The sequence below is a fragment of the Convolutriloba macropyga genome, chromosome 4 (genome assembly GCF_964194025.1).
Source record: "Convolutriloba macropyga chromosome 4, txConMacr16.3, whole genome shotgun sequence".
Taxonomy (NCBI): Eukaryota; Metazoa; Xenacoelomorpha; order Acoela; family Convolutidae; genus Convolutriloba; species Convolutriloba macropyga.
The window spans coordinates 13,626,970-13,642,519 of record NC_134471.1 but is presented as its reverse complement, the minus strand read 5'-3'; the positions used below and the strand labels follow the sequence as shown (position 1 = coordinate 13,642,519).

Sequence of the window (15,550 nt, the reverse complement as noted above, 5' to 3'; positions counted from 1 at the left end):
TTTTCTCACTTTCTTTTCTCACTTTCTTTTCTCACTTTCTTTTCTCACTTTCTTCTCTCACTTTTTTTGCTCACTTTCTTCTCTCACTTTCTTTTCTCACTTTCTTTTCTCACTTTCTTTTCTCACTTTCTTTTCTCATTTTCTTTTCTCTTTTTGATTTCTAACTTTCTTTTCTCACTTTCTTTTCTCACTTTCTTTTCTCACTTTCTTTTCTCACTTTCTTTTCTCACTTTCTTTTCTCACTTTCTTTTCTCACTTTTTTTGCTCACTTTCTTTTCTCACTTTCTTTTCTCACTTTCTTTTCTCATTTGCTTTTCTCACTTTCTTTTCTCTTTTTCTGTTTTCACTCTCTTTTCTCATTTTTTCCTCCCTTTTTTCTAACTTTCTTTTCTCACTTTCTTTTCTCACTTTCTTTTCTCACTTTTTTTGCTCACTTTCTTTTCTCACTTTCTTTTCTCACTTTCTTTTATTATTTTCTTTTCTCTTTTTCTTTTCTCGCTTTCTTCTCTCACTTTCGTTTCTCATTTGCTTTTCTCACTTTCTTTTCTCTTTCTTTTTTTTCTTTTCTCACTTTCTTTTCTCATTTTCTTTTCTCACTTTCTTTTCTCATTTCCTTTTCTCTTTTTTTCCTCACTTTCTTTTCTCACTTTCTTTTCTCACTTTCTTTTCTCACTTTTTTTTCTCACTTTCTTTTCTCACTTTCTTTTCTCACTTTCTCTTCTCACTTTCTTTTCTCACTTTCTTTTCTCACTTTCTTTTCTCACTTTCTTTTCTCACTTTCTTTCCTCACTTTCTTTTCTCACTTTCTTTTCTCACTTTTTTTCTCACTTTCTTTTCTCACTTTCTTCTCTCACTTTTTTTGCTCACTTTCTTCTCTCAATTTCTTTTCTCACCTTCTTTTCTCACTTTCTTTGCTCACTTTCTTTTCTCATTTTCTTTTCTCTTTTTCTTTTCTCACTTTCTTTTCTCACTTTTTTTTCTCACTTTCTTTTCTCACTTTCTTTTCTCACTTTCTTTTCCCACTTTCTTTTCTCACCTTCTTTTCTCATTTTTTTTGCTCACTTTATTTTCTCACTTTCTTTTCTCATTTTCTTTTCTCTTTTTCTTTTCTCACTTTCTTTTCTCCTTTTCTTTTCTTATTTGCTTTTCTCACTTTCTTTTCTCTTTTTCTTTTTTCATTCTCTTTTCTCGTTTTTTCCTCCCTTTTTTCTCACTTTCTTTTCTCACTTTCTTTTCTCACTTTCTTTTTTTTTCTTTTTCTTTTCTCACTTTCTTTTCTCGTTTTCTTTTCTCTTTTTTTCCTCACTTTCTTTTCTCAGTTTGTTTTTTCACTTTCTTTTCTCACTTTCTTTTCTCACTTTCTTTTCTCACTTCCTTTTTTCACTTTCTTTTCTCACTTTCTTTTCTCACTTTCTTTTCTCACTTTCTTTTCTCACTTTTTCTTCTCACTTTCTTTTCTCACTTTCTTTTCTCACTTTCTTTTCTCACTTTCTTTTCTCACTTTCTTTTCTCACTTTCTTTTCTCACTTTCTTTTCTAACTTTTTTTCTCACTTTCTTTCCTCACTTTCTTCTCTCACTTTTTTTGCTCACTTTCTTCTCTCACTTTCTTTTCTCACCTTCTTATCTCACTTTCTTTTCTCACTTTCTTTTCTCATTTTCTTTTCTCTTTTTCTTTTCTCACTTTCTTTTCTCAGTTTTTTTTCTCACTTTCTTTTCTCACTTTCTTTTCTCACTTTCTTTTCTCACTTTCTTTTCTCACTTTCTTTTCTCACTTTTTCTTCTCACTTTCTTTTCTCACTTTCTTTTCTCACTTTCTTTTCTCACTTTCTTTTCTCACTTTCTTTTCTCACTTTCTTTTCTCACTTTCTTTTCTAACTTTTTTTCTCACTTTCTTTCCTCACTTTCTTCTCTCACTTTTTTTGCTCACTTTCTTCTCTCACTTTCTTTTCTCACCTTCTTATCTCACTTTCTTTTCTCACTTTCTTTTCTCATTTTCTTTTCTCTTTTTCTTTTCTCACTTTCTTTTCTCAGTTTTTTTTCTCACTTTCTTTTCTCACTTTCTTTTCTCACTTTTTTTCCCACTTTCTTTTCTCACTTTTTTTCTCACTTTTTTTGCTCACTTTATTTTCTCACTTTCTTTTCTCATTTTCTTTTCTCTTTTTCTTTTCTCACTTTCTTTTCTCCTTTTCTTTTCTTATTTGCTTTTCTCACTTTCTTTTCTCTTTTTCTTTTTTCACTCTCTTTTCTCGTTTTTTCCTCCCTTTTTTCTCACTTTCTTTTCTCACTTTCTTTTCTCACTTTCTTTTTTTTCTTTTTCTTTTCTCACTTTCTTTTCTCGTTTTCTTTTCTCTTTTTTTCCTCACTTTCTTTTCTGAGTTTGTTTTCTCACTTTCTTTTCTCACTTTCTTTTCTCACTTTCTTTTCTCACTTCCTTTTCTCAATTTCTTTTCTCACTTCCTTTTCTCACTTCCTTTTCTCAGTTTCTTTTCTCACTTTCTTTTCTCACTTTCTTTTCTCAATTTTTTTTTCACTTTTTTTCCTCACTTTCTTTTCTCACTTTCTTTTCTCACTTCCTTTTCTCACTTTCTTTTCTCACTTTCTTTTCTCCTTTTCTTTTCTCACTTTCTTTTCTCACTTTCTTTTCTCACTTTCTTTTCTCACTTTTTTTCTCACTTTCTTTTCTCACTTTCTTTTCTCACTTTCTTTTCTCACTTTCTGTTCTCAGTTTTTTGCTCATTTTTTTGCTCATTTTCTTTTCTCACTTTCTTTTCTCACTTTGTTTTCTCTTTTTCTTTTCTCACTTTTTTTTCTCATTTTCTTTTCTCTTTTTCTATTTTCACTCTCTTTTTTCGTTTTGCTTCTCACTTTCTTTTCCCGTTTTCTTCCCACTTTCTTTTCTCACTTTCTTTTCTCATTTTTTCCTCCTTTTTTCTCCCTTTCTTTTCTAACCTTCTTTTCTAACTTTTGTTTCTCATTTTCTTTTCTCACTTTCTTTTCTCACTTTCTTTTCTCACTTTCTTTTCTCACTTTCTTTTCTCTTTTTCTTTTCTCACTTTCTTTTCTCACTTTCTTTTCTCACTTTCTTTTCTCACTTTTTTTTCTCACTTTGTTTTCTCACTTTCTTTTCTCACTTTCTTTTCTCACTTTCTTCTCTCACCTTCTTTTCTCACTTTTCTCACTTTCTTTTCTCATTTTCTTTTCTCATTTTTACTCCCTTTCTCACTTTCTTTTCTCACTTTCTTTTCTCACTTTCTTCTCTCACTTTCTTCTCTCACCTTCTTTTCTCACTTTTCTCACTTTCTTTTCTCATTTTCTTTTCTCATTTTTACTCCCTTTCTCACTTTCTTTTCTCACTTTCTTTTCTCACTTTCTTTTCTCACTTTCTTTTCTCACTTTATTTTTTCATTTTCTTTTCTCATTTTCTTTTCTCACTTTCGTTTCTCACTTTCTTTTCTCATTTTCTTTTCTCTTTTTCTTTTCTCACTTTCTTTTCTCACTTTTTTTTCTCACTTTCTTTTCTCACTTTCTTTTCTCACTTTCTTTTCCCACTTTCTTTTCTCACTTTCTTTTCTCACTTTTTTTGCTCACTTTATTTTCTCACTTTCTTTTCTCATTTTCTTTTCTCTTTTTCTTTTCTCACTTTCTTTTCTCCTTTTCTTTTCTTATTTGCTTTTCTCACTTTCTTTTCTCTTTTTCTTTTTTCACTCTCTTTTCTCGTTTTTTCCTCCCTTTTTTCTCACTTTCTTTTCTCACTTTCTTTTTTTCTTTTTCTTTTCTCACTTTCTTTTCTCGTTTTCTTTTCTCTTTTTTCCTCACTTTCTTTTCTCAGTTTGTTTTCTCACTTTCTTCTCTCACTTTCTTTTCTCACTTTCTTTTCTCACTTCCTTTTCTCACTTTCTTTTCTCACTTCCTTTTCTCACTTCCTTTTCTCAGTTTCTTTTCTCACTTTCTTTTCTCACTTTCTTTTCTCACTTTCTTTTCTCAATTTCTTTTTTTTTCACTTTTTTTTCCTCACTTTCTTTTCTCACTTTCTTTTCTCACTTCCTTTTCTCACTTTCTTTTCTCACTTTCTTTTCTCCTTTTCTTTTCTCACTTTCTTTTCTCACTTTCTTTTCTCAATTTCTTTTCTAACTTTTTTTTCTCACTTTCTTTTCTCACTTTCTTTTCTCACTTTCTTTTCTCACTTTCTGTTCTCAGTTTTTTGCTCATTTTTTTGCTCACTTTCTTTTCTCACTTTCTTTTCTCACTTTGTTTTCTCTTTTTCTTTTCTCACTTTTTTTTCTCATTTTCTTTTCTCTTTTTCTATTTTCACTCTCTTTTTTCGTTTTGCTTCTCACTTTCTTTTCCCGTTTTCTTCCCACTTTCTTTTCTCACTTTCTTTTCTCATTTTTCCTCCTTTTTTCTCCCTTTCTTTTCTAACCTTCTTTCCTCACTTTTGTTTCTCATTTTCTTTTCTCACTTTCTTTTCTCACTTTCTTTTCTCACTTTCTTTTCTCACTTTCTTTTCTCTTTTTCTTTTCTCACTTTCTTTTCTCACTTTCTTTTCTCACTTTCTTTTCTCACTTTCTTTTCTCACTTTCTTTTCTCACTTTCTTTTCTCACTTTCTTTTCTCACTTTCTTCTCTCACCTTCTTTTCTCACTTTTCTCACTTTCTTTTCTCATTTTCTTTTCTCATTTTTTACTCCCTTTTTTCTCACTTTCTTTTCTCACTTTCTTTTCTCACTTTCTTTTCTCACTTTCTTCTCTCACTTTCTTCTCTCACTTTTTTTGCTCACTTTCTTTTCTCACTTTCTTTTCTCACTTTCTTTTCTCACTTTCTTTTCTCACTTTATTTTCTCATTTTCTTTTCTCATTTTCTTTTCTCATTTTCTTTTCTCTTTTTTTTCTCACTTTCTTTTCTCACTTTCTTTTCTCACTTTCTTTTCTCACTTTCTTTTCTCACTTTCTTTTCTCACTTTCTTTTCTCACTTTCTTTTCTCACTTTCTTTTCTCACTTTCTTTTCTCACTTTCTTTTCTCATTTTCTTTTCTCATTTTCTTTTCTTTTTTCTTTTCTCACTTTCTTTTCTCTTTTTCTATTTTCACTCTTTTTTCGTTTTTTTTTCTCACTTTCTTTTCCCACTTTCTTCTCACTTTCTTTTCTCACTTTCTTTTCTCATTTTTTCCTCCTCTTTTCTGCCTTCCGTTTCTAACCTTCTTTCCTCACTTTTGTTTCTCATTTTCTTTTCTCACATTCTTTTCTCACTTTCTTTTCTCACTTTCCTCACTTTTTCTCACTTTCTTTTCTCACTTTCTTTTCTCACTTTCTTTTCTCACTTTCTTTTCTCACTTTCTTTTCTCACTTTCTTTTCTCACTTTCTTTTCTCTTTTTCTTTTCTCGTTTTCTTTTCTCACTTTCTTTTCTCACTTTCTTTTCTCCCTTTTTTTCTCACTTTTCTCACTTTCTTTTCTCACTTTCTTTTCTCTCTTTCTTTTCTCACTTTCTTCTCTCACTTTCTTTTCTCACTTTTCTCACTTTCTTTTCTCATTTTTTTCTCATTTTTTACTCCCTTTTTTCTCACTTTCTTTTCTCACTTTCTTTTCTCATTTTTTTATCACTTTCTTTTCTCACTTTCTCTTTTCTCACTTTCTTTTCTCACTTTCTTTTCTCACTTTTTCTTAATCTTTTTCTTTTCTCGTTTTGTTCTCACTTTCTTTTCTCACTTTCTTACCTTACTTTTATTCTCACTTTCTGTCTCACTTTCTGTCTCACTTCCTTTTCTCACTTCCTTTTCTCACTTCCTTTTCTCACTTCCTTTTCTCACTTTCTTTTCTCACTTTTTTTCTCACTTTCTTTTCTCACTTTCTTCTATCACTTTCTTTTCTCACTGTTTTTCCTCACTTTTTTCCCTTACTTTCTTCTTCCACTTTCTTTTCTTTCTTTCCTCACTATCTTTTCTCACTTTCTTTTCTCACTTTTTCTCACTTTCGTTTCTCACTTTCTTTTCTCACTTTCTTTTCTCACTTCCTTTTCTCACTTTCTTTTCTCACTTTTTCTCACTTTCGTTTCTCACTTTCTTTTCTCACTTTCTTTTCTCACTTTCTTTTCTCACTTTCTTTTCTCATTTTTTCTCACTTTCTTTTCTCACTTTCTTTTCTCACTTTCTTTTCTCACTTTCTTTTCTCACTTTCTTTTCTCACTTTCTTTTCTTACTTTCTTTTCTCTTTTTCTTTTCTCGTTTTCTTTTCTCGTTTTCTTTTCTCACTTTTCTCACTTTCTTTTCTCATTTTCTTTTCTCATTTTTTTACTCCCTTTTTTCTAACCTTCTTTCCTCACTTTTGTTTCTCACTTTCTTTTCTCACTTTCTTTTCTCACTTTTTCTCACTTTCTTTTCTCACTTTCTTTTCTCACTTTCTTTTCTCACCTTCTTTTCTCACTTTCTTTTCTTACTTTCTTTTCTCTTTTTCTTTTCTCGTTTTCTTTTCTCGTTTTCTTTTCTCACTTTCTTTTCTCACTTTCTTTTCTCCCTTTTTTTCTCACTTTTCTCGCTTCTTTTCTCACTTTCTTTTCTCACTTTCTTTTCTCACTTTCTTTTCTCACTTTCTTCTCTCACTTTCTTTTTTCACTTTTTCCCCTCACTATCTTCTTCCACTTCTTTTCTCACTTTCTCTTCTCACTTTTTCGCTTTTTCTTTTCTCACTTTCTTTTCTCACTTTGTTTTCTCACTTTCTTTTATCACTTTCTTTTCTCACTTTCTCTTTTCTCACTTTCTTTTCTCACTTTCTATTCTCACTTTCTTTTATCTTTTTCTTTTCTCGTTTTGTTCTCACTTTCTTTTCTCACTTTCTTACCTCACTTTTATTCTCACTTTCTTTCTCACTTTCTTTCTCACTTCCTTTTCTCACTTCTTTTTCTCACTTCTTTTTCTCACTTTCTTTTCTCACTTTCGTTTCTCACTTTCTTTTCTCACTTTCTTTTCTCACTTTCTTTTCTCACTTTCTTTTCTCATTTTTTCTGACTTTCTTTTCTCACTTTCTTTTCCCACTTTCTTCTCACTTTCTTTTCTCACTTTCTTTTCTCATTTTTTCCTCCTCTTTTCTCCCTTCCTTTTCTAACCTTCTTTCCTCACTTTTGTTTCTCATTTTCTTTTCTCGCATTCTTTTCTCACTTTCTTTTCTCACTTTCCTCACTTTTTCTCACTTTCTTTTCTCACTTTCTTTTCTCACTTTCTTTTCTCACTTTCTTTTCTCACTTTCTTTTCTCTTTTTCTTTTCTCGTTTTCTTTTCTCACTTTCTTTTCTCACTTTCTTTTCTCCCTTTTTTTTCTCACTTTTCTCACTTTCTTTTCTCACTTTCTTTTCTCACTTTTTCTCACTTTCGTTTCTCACTTTCTTTTCTCACTTTCTTTTCTCACTTTCTTTTCTCACTTTCTTTTCTCATTTTTTCTCACTTTCTTTTCTCACTTTCTTTTCCCACTTTCTTCTCACTTTCTTTTCTCACTTTCTTTTCTCATTTTTTCCTCCTCTTTTCTCCCTTCCTTTTCTAACCTTCTTTCCTCACTTTTGTTTCTCATTTTCTTTTCTCACATTCTTTTCTCACTTTCTTTTCTCACTTTCCTCACTTTTTCTCACTTTCTTTTCTCACTTTCTTTTCTCACTTTCTTTTCTCACTTTCTTTTCTCACTTTCTTTTCTCACTTTCTTTTCTCACTTTCTTTTCTTTTTCTTTTCTCGTTTTCTTTTCTCATTTTCTTTTCTCCCTTTTTTTCTCACTTTTCTCACTTTCTTTCCTCACTATCTTTTCTCACTTTCTTTTCTCACTTTTTCTCACTTTCGTTTCTCACTTTCTTTTCTCACTTTCTTTTCTCACTTCCTTTTCTCACTTTCCTCACTTTTTCTCACTTTCGTTTCTCACTTTCTTTTCTCACTTTCTTTTCTCACTTTCTTTTCTCACTTTCTTTTCTCATTTTTTCTCACTTTCTTTTCTCACTTTCTTTTCCCACTTTCTTCTCACTTTCTTTTCTCACTTTCTTTTCTCATTTTTTCCTCCTCTTTTCTCCCTTCCTTTTCTAACCTTCTTTCCTCACTTTTGTTTCTCATTTTCTTTTCTCACATTCTTTTCTCACTTTCTTTTCTCACTTTCCTCACTTTTTCTCACTTTCTTTTCTCACTTTCTTTTCTCACTTTCTTTTCTCACTTTCTTTTCTCACTTTCTTTTCTCACTTTCTTTTCTCACTTTCTTTTCTCTTTTTCTTTTCTCGTTTTCTTTTCTCACTTTCTTTTCTCACTTTCTTTTCTCCCTTTTTTTCTCACTTTCTTTTCTCACTTTCTTTTCTCACTTTCTTTTCTCACTTTCTTTTCTCATTTTTTCTCACTTTCTTTTCTCACTTTCTTTTCCCACTTTCTTCTCACTTTCTTTTCTCACTTTCTTTTCTCATTTTTTCCTCTTCTTTTCTCCCTTCCTTTTCTAACCTTCTTTCCTCACTTTTGTTTCTCATTTTCTTTTCTCACATTCTTTTCTCACTTTCTTTTCTCACTTTCCTCACTTTTTCTCACTTTCTTTTCTCACTTTCTTTTCTCACTTTCTTTTCTCATTTTCTTTTCTCACTTTCTTTTCTCACTTTCTTTTCTTACTTTCTTTTCTCTTTTTCTTTTCTCGTTTTCTTTTCTCACTTTCCTTTCTCACTTTCTTTTCTCCCTTTTTTTTCTCACTTTTCTCACTTTCTTTCCTCACTATCTTTTCTCACTTTCTTTTCTCACTTTTTCTCACTTTCGTTTCTCACTTTCTTTTCTCACTTTCTTTTCTCACTTCCTTTTCTCACTTTCTTTTCTCACTTTTTCTCACTTTCGTTTCTCACTTTCTTTTCTCACTTTCTTTTCTCACTTTCTTTTCTCACTTTCTTTTCTCATTTTTTCTCACTTTCTTTTCTCACTTTCTTTTCCCACTTTCTTCTCACTTTCTTTTCTCACTTTCTTTTCTCATTTTTTCCTCCTCTTTTCTCCCTTCCTTTTCTAACCTTCTTTCCTCACTTTTGTTTCTCATTTTCTTTTCTCACATTCTTTTCTCACTTTCTTTTCTCACTTTCTTTTCTCACTTTCCTCACTTTTTCTCACTTTCTTTTCTCACTTTCTTTTCTCACTTTCTTTTCTCACTTTCTTTTCTCACTTTCTTTTCTCACTTTCTTTTCTCACTTTCTTTTCTCTTTTTCTTTTCTCGTTTTCTTTTCTCACTTTTTTTTCTCACTTTCTTTTCTCCCTTTTTTTCTCACTTTTCTCACTTTCTTTTCTCACTTTCTTTTCTCTCTTTCTTTTCTCACTTTCTTCTCTCACTTTCTTTTCTCACTTTTCTCACTTTCTTTTCTCATTTTTTTCTCATTTTTTTACTCTCTTTTTTCTCACTTTCTTTTCTCACTTTCTTTTCTCATTTTTTTATCACTTTCTTTTCTCACTTTCTCTTTTCTCACTTTCTTTTCTCACTTTCTTTTCTCACTTTTTCTTAATCTTTTTCTTTTCTCGTTTTGTTCTCACTTTCTTTTCTCACTTTCTTACCTTACTTTTATTCTCACTTTCTGTCTCACTTTCTGTCTCACTTCCTTTTCTCACTTCCTTTTCTCACTTCCTTTTCTCACTTCCTTTTCTCACTTTCTTTTCTCACTTTTTTTCTCACTTTCTTTTCTCACTTTCTTCTATCACTTTCTTTTCTCACTGTTTTTCCTCACTTTTTTCCCTTACTTTCTTCTTCCACTTTCTTTTCTTTCTTTCCTCACTATCTTTTCTCACTTTCTTTTCTCACTTTTTCTCACTTTCGTTTCTCACTTTCTTTTCTCACTTTCTTTTCTCACTTCCTTTTCTCACTTTCTTTTCTCACTTTTTCTCACTTTCGTTTCTCACTTTCTTTTCTCACTTTCTTTTCTCACTTTCTTTTCTCACTTTCTTTTCTCATTTTTTCTCACTTTCTTTTCTCACTTTCTTTTCTCACTTTCTTTTCTCACTTTCTTTTCTCACTTTCTTTTCTCACTTTCTTTTCTTACTTTCTTTTCTCTTTTTCTTTTCTCGTTTTCTTTTCTCGTTTTCTTTTCTCACTTTCTTTTCTCCCTTTCTTTCCTCACTTTTCTCAATTTCTTTTCTCATTTTCTTTTCTCATTTTTTTACTCCCTTTTTTCTAACCTTCTTTCCTCACTTTTGTTTCTCACTTTCTTTTCTCACTTTCTTTTCTCACTTTTTCTCACTTTCTTTTCTCACTTTCTTTTCTCACTTTCTTTTCTCACCTTCTTTTCTCACTTTCTTTTCTTACTTTCTTTTCTCTTTTTCTTTTCTCGTTTTCTTTTCTCGTTTTCTTTTCTCACTTTCTTTTCTCACTTTCTTTTCTCCCTTTTTTTCTCACTTTTCTCGCTTCTTTTCTCACTTTCTTTTCTCACTTTCTTTTCTCACTTTCTTTTCTCACTTTCTTCTCTCACTTTCTTTTCTCACTTTTCTCACTTTCTTTTCTCATTTTCTTTTCTCATTTTTTTTACTCCCTTTTTTCTCACTTTCTTTTCTCGCTTTCTTTTCTCATTTTCTTTTATCACTTTCTTTTCTCACTTTCTCTTTTCTCACTTTCTTTTCTCACTTTCTTTTCTCACTTTCTTTTATCTTTTTCTTTTCTCGTTTTGTTCTCACTTTCTTTTCTCACTTTCTTACGTCACTTTTATTCTCACTTTCTTTCTCACTTTCTTTCTCACTTCCTTTTCTCACTTCTTTTTCTCACTTCCTTTTCTCACTTTCTTTTCTCACTTTTTTTCTCACTTTCTTTTCTCACTTTCTTCTCTCACTTTCTTTTCTCACTGTTTTTCCTCACTTTTTTCCCTCACTTTCTTCTTCCACTTCTCTTTTTCTTTCCTCACTATCTTTTCTCACTTTCTTCTCAATTTTTCTCACTTTCGTTTCTCACTTTCTTTTCTCACTTTCTTTTATCACTTTTTTTTCTAACTTTCTTTAAGCACGAATTTAAGATTACGTCGTATGTGACGACGTCATCTATTGTAATAGATTGGTAGTGTTCACCTCCAATTATGATGGAGGTAGATTGGCCAAGTCCTTCACTTGGACACGTTTGGACTTTTCATCTCCAGCTTTCGCGCTACCTGTTGGTCGGCACTTGCAGCACATGTAATCCTCTCGGGGCTTTCAGCTGTAAGTGCCGCAGCTCTTTTGAGTATGGGGGAGATGAATTGTTCACTCGTGTTTGGGTGTTGGACTTGGATTTTATAGGTATTTTGGGAGTATAAAATGTGATCTCGAAAGATGCGATTTTTTTTCGAAAAATTAGGATTTTATTCTCTTCCGCTCTTCGCCTGTTTTACCGCACCCTAAATATGTAGATTAATGTTTTATATGAGTTGCGCTCTGCCATCATGTAGAAGTTCGTTAGCGGTCTTAGCGGTACTTAAATATGCAAGATAGCTCAGCCAATTAAGTCTTTAATCAAAAAATTGGTGTTAGTTGGTGTAATATACTAAACCAAACACATCGGTAACGTAACGTAATACCTGTGGCTGTTGAACGAGGGGCATGCCTTACAGCTCGAGCTGGTACGAAAAAAAAAACTCAATTTTAAACCTATTCTTTTAAATGATTTTCTTGCGATGCTTTTGCGGGCTGCTAGTTATTAATTTATTACTGCACATACTAAAAAGACAATAACTCGTTGAAATTTCAACACAAATTTACCATCAAAAATTTGGGGTTTATGAAATCAGTGCTCAAATCATATCAATTTTTTAATCGAAATTTTAATTTTCAAGTCTCGTAGTTGTGCTCATCTCGGCATGATGATGCGCATTTGCGGGAACAGAAAAAATTCTTTTGAATAAAGAGATAGGGCAGTATCGTTGCTTTCAGGTTCAAATACTGCATATTGCTGTCGGGCATTAGACCTTTTTTTTCTAATCCCCAGTTTATCAGACACTAGGGATTCTTCCGACCGGGACATCCAAAATTCCCACTATTATGAACCTCTTAGTTGCACGCAAGTCTTAAGGAAGAAAAATGGAAAAAGTTAATGAAAGAGTCTCAAAAAGTAACTAGGGTGTTCACAGAAAGGACCATAACCTAAAGTATGTTTGTGTTATAAAACATGGGATCTTTTCCGTTTGTGCCCCCCCCCCCAGTACGTTCAGCGCCCCCCAGTTACAGAGCACGTGCCATTACATAGTAAATCATTATGTAAAATTATGGCACGTGCGTCCGGCGGGGTGGGGGGGGGGGGTTCAAATAAAATGCGCCCACTTAGCTGGGGGGGGGGTTTCAAATAAAATGCGCCCACTTAGCTGGGGGGGGGGGGGTTCAAATAAAATGCACCCACTTAGCTGGGGGGGGGGGGGCACAAACGGAAAAGATCCAACTTATGTTGTTGTTTTTGATGTTGTTTGTCAACATGTAACTTCACCCACGAGGTTTTTTTCATTTTTTTCAATTCATATGTCTTAAATTTATTTATAAAAATTGGTAAAATGAGAAAGCAATTATTTCAGGACTTTTCACTCGTACATTCAATGGCTCCTCTCGGAAGCTGTACGATGAAACTAACAGCCACATCCGAGATCTTACCTATATCTCTACGGGGCTTCAACTCAATCCACCCCTTCGTGCCCAAAGAGCAGACCAAAGGGTACCAGAAGTTGATAGCAGAGCTGGAACATGACCTTACGGAGATCACAGGGTACGCAGCCATCAGTTTCCAACCCAACAGCGGGGCACAGGGTGAATACGCGGGTTTGAGAGCTATAGATGCTTACCATGCTTCAAGGGGTGACTCACGGAGAAAGGTTAGACTCTATTAATAAACCCTCTGACAGAGAAAACATAATCAGGGTTAGGGGAAAAGTGAAAAAATCGGCAAATTGTTAGCAGGGCATATTGAGAGAATTTGTTCCTTATCCTTAAAAATGCTCATCGAGAGATTCGGTAACGTCCAGTGAAGATCTGTGTCAAAGCAGAAAGACATCAAAGACACCAGTCGAAACAGAAAGAGCAAGCTTGACGTGCAGTATCAACGCTCATTGTTGACATGATTTCAAGTTTTTGCATTTCAGCTCCAAAATTCTCTTAGTAGCGTTCATTTTCTCGCGACAATCTTTGCTATAAATACTTGGGCATATATAACTGAGGATGGCTATTATGATGGGCACCTTTGCACATACAGATGGACCTGTTTGTTTATCCACTTTTTGCTACGTAGAAGAGCGTGGCTGCCCTTTATCTCATATAAAATTCCTATTTTTGTAAATGTACCAAAACAGTCCATATTTCCGTGAAAATACTATGGCTCTGGGGGGTATATCAAATTGTTGTTCAAGTGGTATGTAGACCTGATTCCCAAGATTAGGGTTGCTCATCGCGAGTCACTTGGAGCTGTCGGGAACGTTTGAAAACGTTGTGCTATTTGAAAGAAGAAAATTTGAGCAGAAACGCAATTTGATTTTTGTTCATTCGTACATAATAAAAATATCGCGAGCTCATGTTTCTGGATGAAAGATCTATTTTTCAAAGTAATGCCACGTAACGTTCTGTTATCCTAGTTGTGCTGTACATAAGTATAATTTGGTATTTTGTCCCAACTATCTCTATATAAAAATATACCGAACAATACCAAAAAGCGTAAATCCAATTCTGGGTGAAGTTAATAACTATATTCTTTATTCCAATACCCAAAATTTTCTGGTAGAGTTTGAGCTTCCACATATTAATGCTTTTCGATGGCATTATTCTGATACGCGTTAATCGGTATGGTTAACTTTTTTCCTAACGATTGGCAAAAATGGTTCAAATTATTCACATTGGAAAGTTGTGATCAATGGCACTCTGTTTTTCAACTCTTGTTCGGGAAATCCAGTCGAAACATTTTAGATCCGGCTGCAAAGATTTGGATGCTTCTAGATTTGGATGCTTTTGAGGGCCAAAATCAAAACTTAAAAAGGACTCCAAGCTGGATGGATATTTAAAAGAATTGTTATTTTCGTTAGAGCGATTGCCAGTATGACAATGGGACATTTTTTAAATTAAATTTCGAGTTCTGTCTTGTAATTTCAGGCCTCATACCCTTTGATGGGAGTCATTTCTGTGCACACTTATATTTTTCGAATAGCACACCCATGCAAGCAATGGGCAGCTAAGAAATTTTCTCTGGTTAAGTTTTTTGTGAAACATGATTCTTTATTTTCTTTGATCAGTTTTTCCGTTGAGCAGGAATTAGCTTTATTTTGACATTGTTCTTTCTAGGTCAAATTAAAGCAATTAAAAAAGTCAAATCTCTCGAATCTTGAAATTCTGACAAAAATCGTAGGGCGAAAGTCCGTTCAAAATTTTAAATTTAAAAAACATAGCTGGCAGATTGCCAGAAAATAGCCGCAATAGATTCGTAGATCGGCAGTCTCAAAAGAAACAGTAAAAAAGACAGACCAAAAAATTTTCTTTTCATTGAAGGCTGATCTGTTATATTTTGATTTAAAATCAGTATAAGTTATTGCTGCCTCTATTAGGTGATCTCAAATAACTTTCATTTAGAGTAACACACACCCATTTGACCTTATCTCTTTGAGTTAAAGTAAATAAAAGTCAATTTCAAAGTGAGCAATTCACTTGAGCAATTCAAAGTGATCAATTTTACGCATGCAATTCAGTTGAAATTGCATGAACGAATGAACAAAAAGTGGCTATGACGTCATATGGTCGTTACAAAAATCATGAATTTTGTATTAAACCATTAACTCATCACCTCCCCGGGTCTGATCTAAAAATCGGTGAAATTTAAACCACTGTCACCAAGAGAAAAATGCAGCAAAATTTTATTATTGAAAACGTTTGGTAACGTTAAAAAAGTCTGAAGTTTTTAAGATGGTCAAAAAACTGATAGCCTGACAAAACTGACATGGCCATCAATTGCCCTCAGATAATTAATGATTCTAATCTCAAAAAGATCGCGAAAGCAAACAGCAGATAAAAACTTTTCAAAAAAGACAGGAAAGTCAATTATTCAAAAAAGAGTGCTTTAACTTAAGAATCAGAGAAACACTACAATTAGATTCCTAATCACGGCAATTAAGACAAAAATAATACCTGATTCTTCCTTGTTGTATATACGCTAGACAACATGATTTCATACTAATTCAAAAATTAAATTAATCATAGAAAAAAGAAAAACAAAAGCAACAGAATAATTCAAAAGCAAACAATCGTCTAAAAACAATAACAAGCCCGTAAGAAAATTGCAATGTAAAGTAAAAAGTCGAAATGTTGGAAAAGACTTTCTAGCAAACTCCCAGTACTGCCTTATTTTGAATTAAATCAATTGCAAACCGAAGAAACCAAGATATAAGAAAAAGCTGAATTCATTCAATTTTTAACAACTGAAAAAATCAATATAACAAAAGTAGGTGCCAGGACAAAACTAGAATGATACAAACAAGAATGTGAAGAATGTGGACACAATGTTAGGAACACCGTAACAAAAAGACCAATTCTTGATTTTTGAAAGTTAAAAACCAAATTTAAAAAGTTAAGAAAAACGAGTTCATTTCATTGATCAGCATTC

At 32.6% G+C, this 15,550-nt stretch overlaps 1 protein-coding gene across 1 annotated transcript in view; it reads left to right on the top strand.

Annotated features, from left to right (window-relative positions):
* LOC142337467 (glycine dehydrogenase (decarboxylating), mitochondrial-like) overlaps nt 1-15,550 on the top strand; it is a 266,460-nt gene that overhangs the window by 49,646 nt on the left and 201,264 nt on the right. The window contains exon 11 of the mRNA XM_075386707.1: nt 12,492-12,785. Coding sequence (XP_075242822.1) covers nt 12,492-12,785 — 294 coding nt within the window. The remainder of the gene's footprint in view (nt 1-12,491; nt 12,786-15,550) is intronic.